At 46.1% G+C, this 6,000-nt stretch overlaps 1 protein-coding gene across 5 annotated transcripts in view; it reads left to right on the top strand.

Annotated features, from left to right (window-relative positions):
* Positions 1-93: 93 nt before the first annotated feature.
* The window catches only part of LOC122558607 (oxidative stress-induced growth inhibitor 1-like), a 29,915-nt gene continuing 24,008 nt past the window's right edge, over positions 94-6,000 (top strand). Inside the window, exon 1 of one of the 5 annotated variants that reach the window (XM_043707381.2) lies at positions 94-352. In XM_043707381.2, coding sequence (XP_043563316.2) covers positions 281-352 — 72 coding nt within the window. In that variant the 5' untranslated portion in view covers positions 94-280. Of the gene's footprint in view, positions 353-2,656; positions 2,742-6,000 lie in introns of those variants that run through there. The other 4 variants (XM_087996104.1, XM_043707382.2, XM_043707380.2 and 1 more) reach the window with 4 other exon arrangements.

Genomic DNA, 6,000 nt, shown 5'->3' with positions numbered 1-6,000 from the left:
TATCACGCCCACTCTTGCCCCTTAGTGTAGATGAGCCACTGCTCTTTCCAAGAATGACCTCGCAGCCCGAAGGGAAAGGTTTAACCTTCCTAGTTGCTGTCGGGAAGTGGGGATGGTTTGTGATTATCACAGGGGGTTGAAGTGCAGCTTAACTGGAGAACGGCGTCTAATCAATCCTAACACAATGTTGTAAAATCGTACACAACGCAGTCAGCTCCTGGAAAAAATGATTTTGAGAAACCTCAAAGGATTTCGTTTCAAAAACCTTCCGCCATGAAACATGAGTTTTAGAAAGAACCATGTTCTCTCAGAAGCAGGAAGCGAACACTTCCTGTTTAAACAGGACTGTGAGGTGAGTGAGAGGTTTTTTTTAAGGCCTGGATGTCGATTTTTTTTTCTCTCTCTGGTCCTGCTTTCAACTCTTTCCTGACTGGACTGGGAAACGCTGTAAGGATTGGCCACAGTCCAACCGACTGTGGGGTGTTCACCGATCAGTTTTTTTTTTAAAGTGGAAAGGATATTAAATAGATAAGGCGGTCTCCCTCAGAGGGTGACACTCCGGCCCTCCCCCCTGATTCAGGAACTCGAATCTGTGTGCTTGGTTTTCACATTGCGGGATTGACTGAGTGGGGTTTGAACCCAGTGGCTTCTGGTTCGTGCAGGTGCAATCAAATACTGTACTCAGCCTTCCACATGCACCTCTACTCTCTCCCACAGGGGGGCACTCTACTGGCCCCACCCTTGTCCTCCTCAGACATCAACTCACTGCCCTCTATAGTGAAGGGGATGCTTCAGCTTCCCCCACCCTGCCCCATCCAGAGGAGCTGAAGAAGCCATCTTGCCCATAAAGGGGCCACAATGGCCATATCGCTGTCTCCAGGTTCCTTTAAGGGTCGACATCGATATCCCACCCCTGCTTAATGTAGTATATCTGGTTTGCTGTATATTCATTTCCATTGGAGGGGGGCACATCGACTTGTCTCTGTCTTCCTGTCACATCCAGAACTTTGCAGGATGCCATGTTCTTGGAATCCTGTCTTCCTGATGAAGGGCTTTTGCCTGAAATGTCGATTTTTACTGCTCCTTGGATGCTGCCTGAACTGCTGTTCTTTTCCAGCACCACTCTACTCCAGAATCTTGGAATCCTGGGTCTTCTAAGCCGTTGGAGAAAGTAAGGACTGCAGATGCTGGAGATCAGAGTCATAAAGTGTGGTGCTGGGAAGGTACAGCCGTCAGGCAGCAGGAGAGTCAAAATTTCAAGCTCTTCATCAGGAATGCTTGGGGGCGTGGGTGGGCAAGGGGCTGAGAGACAAATGGGACGGAGGCGGGACTCTGGTCTCCAGCATCTGCAGTCCTCACTTTCTCTTAGATGATTATAATCTTACTGCAAAGCCTCTTCCAAGGATCTGTGAGTCTCTCTCACTACACCCCCTCCCCCCCCCCCCCCCCCCCATATCCTTTGCCCTGAAGCTCTTCAGCCGTCTTATCACCATCACCCCCACCTTTGTGAACCAATCACATTCCTAGCTACCTTTCCCCCAGCCCCAACCCCCTCATTTACCTCTTAGCCCCTTTGGGGTCCCCCTATTCCTGATGAAGAGCTTATGCTTGAAACCTCAAGTCTCCTGCTCCTTGGATGCTGCCTGACCAGCTATGCTTTTCCAGCTTCTAAGCCAACCTTGGTTTTCTTATATTCATTAAGTGTTTGAGGGATCTCAATCACTGAAACATTGGCTGAGTCTGGTATCATGTTGAGGCCTGTTCAACTATTCGGCAACATATAGCAGTGACCAGGAATAGGAATTTGTAAGTATTGTTTCCCCCCCCCCCCCAACTCAGAGGCACAGATTCTGGGGATTACAATGGTACGTGTTCCTGCCTTTTGGGGCAACTTTTGTTTAAGATTATTCATAAAATCATTCTATGTTCAGATAGGCCCAGAGAATGAGAACAGAGTGGATCTTACTGAATGCCAAGGGAAGTATCAGCCTCTCAAAGAATCCAAGAAAAACCACAAATAAATCTCTGAGGGATAATACAAGGAAACAGAGAATTCCAGTGAGATGAAGCTGAAATTTCTTTCTCAGGCGCAGATGAGTGAGATTGAGATGTAGAATAAAGGCAGAGTAATTATGATTAAGAGAGAACTACACATAGACACAGAGGGAAAGAACCACAGAAGTAGAGACACAGACAAGGGAAAAAAGCCAGACACATAATCACAGAGAAAAACACACAGAAACAGAGAGAGGGAATCGCATATAGGTACAGAGAAACATACAAAACCAGAAAGTGGACTGAGAAAACAAAGATTCACAGAGTTGAAGAAGCTGCAAAGCAGGCGTTGCATGGGAACAGATAAACACACTAAACCTGAAACATTTCTCGCATTAAATTGTTTCTGGCTAAGTCTGCGAGCAGGCTCTCACTGTCAGTATGAGGTCAGCGTGTGAAGGGTCATGCTGTGGAGTATGTGCCTGATCCTCTTGTCCCACTCAGATCTGGATCCTTCCTCTCAATCTGCCAAGTCACCTCAACCTCCCAGGGTGTTTGTGCTGAGTCACGCTCTCGCAGCTTTTTCTCTCAGCTTCCCCCTCCCGCTCAGGCTCCTCCCTGGCTTTTTAATCACTGATATAATCAGGAAACACACCCAGGAGAGTGTGCAGTTTGCTGGGAGTCTTTATCCTAACCGAACTCATTCTCGTGTAAAACAGCTTTCTCCCTGGTGCCTGACTCAGCAGGTAAGCCGGATGTTTGATTGTATAACCTGGGCTGTCATTACCCTTTCCCCCTGCAGTGTTTTTGCTTGTTTTAATTTTTCAGCACAAGAGCTCATTTGTCACGTGTGCCTGCATTTGGTGGATGCCTGTCAACTATTCAGCTGTGGATGGTCTCACATCATGCTCTCTGACTGGAGTCATTGTATAGAAACCAGGAACGAGAACACCACAGATTCAAGTGTGTACCACACCACTCCCTCTCTTTCCCCTCCCAGCCACCAATTCCAGCTGTCAGCACCTAGACTGGAGTACCGTACCCAAACTCAGCCAACTCAACATAAATTCTTGGGTGGCAGCCATGGCCCAATTTGTCTCAGTACCACAGTGGTGGCTGTACACTACAATTGTGGGTCACTTAGAACCATGGAATCCCTACAGTGTGGAAACAGGCCATTCAGCCAATCGAGTCCATACCGACCCTCAAAAGAGCATTCCACCCAGATCCACTCCCCCCTACACTATACCTGGAACCTTGCATTTCTCATGGTCAATCCAAGACTAGCCTGCACATCCCTAGAAACTATGGGCAATTTTGCTTGGCCAATCCTCCTAGCTGGAGCACCCAGACATGGCTGAATGTGCAAACTCCATGCAGTCACCCGAAGTTGGAATCGTACACGTGTCCCAGCTACTGTGAGACAGCAGTGATAACCAGTAAGCCACCATGCCACCCCTTGTGAAAGGGCATACAATGAAATGTGCGATTATGGAGCTCTGTGCCTCAGAAGGCAATGGAGACAGGGTCATTGAAGTGTTTGAACCATTTTTGTGTGTGTTTAAGGATTCAGTTGGTTGATTCTTGCTGGGCCTGGGGTTAAAGGCTATTGGGGACCAAAGAGAATGTGGCATTCTGAGACCGATCAGCCATCACTTTATTGGATCGCAAACCTGGCTGAAAGGACTGAATGGCCTATTTCCGCACTTAAATCATATGGTTGTGCCTGTTTTCTACAGTCTCAGCCCCTGTGAGGGGGTGAGGAATATGGTGAATTTCAGCTTGTGTTGGACATGCAGTCCTATACTAATCCACCTGGGAACCAGGGATGTCCCAGCTCAATCCCTGCTTAGCTCAGAAGGTATCCTGGTAAACAAAGTGCTAGCTTACATTGTTTTCCTCTCTCTGTTTTACCTCTTGTAAGTGATTGCTGCAGAGAGAGGGAGGTGGTTGGAAGGAGTAGGCCAATATTGGTCTCAACACTGAATTCCTTCACTTTACCATCTTATATGAATGATGTCAGGGAGGAGCTAAAAAGAATAATTTAACCTCTCAAATTCAAACTCAACACCTTTCTGGCAATTTACAATTAATCAGGCCTTCATGCCACATGAGAGACAAGATGCTGATTAAGTACAGGAACAAGCCCTTTGACCCACCATGTATGTGCTGACGACGATGCTATTCGAAACTAATCCGATTTGCCTGCACATGCTTGGTTCCTTTGTTCCCTGCCTGCTCACGTTTGTCTGTCTACATGCCTCTTAAATGTTACGAATGTATCTGGTTTTACAACCTCCCCTGGCAGCATATTCCAGGCACCTATCACCCTCTGGGCAAAAATGCATCTCTCCATTAACCTATCCCCTTCTCAACTTGAACCTGTGTATAACCCATTGTATTTGATATTTCCAGCCTGGGAAAGACACTCTGACTGTCCACCCTAGACTCTTCATAATTTTCATACAGAGTCCTAGAGATGTACAGCACGGAAACAGACCCTTCAGTCCAACATGCCCATGCGACCAGATATCCCAACCCAATCTAGCCCCACCTGCCAGCACCCACCCCATATCCCTCAACCCTTCCTATTCATCTATCCATCCAGATGCCTCTTAAATGTTGCAATTGTACTAGTCTCCACCACTTCCCCTGGTAGCTCATTCCATACACGTACCACCCTCTGCGTGAAATATTTGCTCCTGAGGACTCTTCTTTATCTTTCCCCTCTCACCCTAAACCTCAGCCTTCTAGTTCTGGACTCCCCCACCTCAGGGAAAGGACCTTGCCTTTTTACCTTATGCATGTCCCTCATGATTTTATAAACCTCCAGCCTCACCCCTCAGCCTCCGGTGCTCCAGGGAAAACAGCTCCAGCCTCTTCAACCTCTCCCAATAGCTCAAATCCTCCAACCCTGGTAACATCCTCGTAAATCTTTTCTGAACACTTTCAAGTTTAGCAACATTCTTCCAGTCGGAAGGAGATGAGAATTGCACGCAATATTCCAAAAGTGGCCTAACCAATCTCCTGTACAGCCTCAAATGATCTCCCAATTCCAGTACTCAATACTCTGACCAATAAAGGAAAGCATACCTGTCTACATGCCTCTGAAATGTTACTACTGTATCTGGTTTTACAACCTCCCCAGGCAGCATGTTCCAAGCACCTATCACCTGGGCAAAAATGCATTTCTCCATTAAGCTTTCACCTTCTTCACTATCCTATCTACCTGCGACTCCACTTTCAAGGAGCTATCAATCTGCACTCCAAGGTCTCTTTGTTCAGCAACACTCCCTAGGACCTTACCATTAAGTGTATAAGTCCTGCTAAGATTTGCTTTTCCAAAATGCAACACCTCACATTTATCTAAATTGAACTCCATCTGCCACTCCTCAGACCATTGGCCCATCTGATGAAGATCCCATCGTAGTCTGAGGTAACCTTCTTCGCTGTCCACTGCACTTCCAATTTTGGTGTCATCTACAAACTTACTAACAATACCTCTTATGTTCACATCCAAATCATATACTTCTATCAGGTTGCAGTGGTGGAGCACTTTAGGGCCAGCGACCATAATTCTATTAGATTTAAAATAGTGATGGAAAAGGATAGACCAGATCTAAACGTTGAAGTTTTAAATTGGAGAAAGGCCAATTTTGATGGTATTAGGCAAGAACTTTCAAAAGCTAATTGGGGGCAGATGTTCGCAGGTAAAGGCTGGAAAATGGGAAGCCTTCAGAAATGAAATAACAAGAATCCAGAGAAATTATATTTCTGTGGTAGGTATACGGAATGTTGGATGACTAAAGAAATTGAGGGTTTGGTTAAGAAAAAGAAGGAAGTATATGTCAGGTATAGACAGGATAGATCGAGTGAATCCTTAAAGTATAAAGGCAGTAGGAGTATACTTAAGAGGAAAATCAGGAGGGCAAAAAGGGGACATAAGATAGCTTTGGCAAATAGAATTAACGAGAATCCAAAGGGTTTTTACAAACATATTAAGGA

Source organism: Chiloscyllium plagiosum, unplaced genomic scaffold (genome assembly GCF_037043375.1).
Source record: "Chiloscyllium plagiosum isolate Xiang-an unplaced genomic scaffold, Cpla_swu_hap1 HiC_scaffold_17, whole genome shotgun sequence".
NCBI lineage: Eukaryota > Metazoa > Chordata > Chondrichthyes > Orectolobiformes > Hemiscylliidae > Chiloscyllium > Chiloscyllium plagiosum.
The sequence above is the reverse complement of the archived record's forward strand: the minus strand, read 5'-3'. Positions and strand labels throughout refer to the sequence as shown.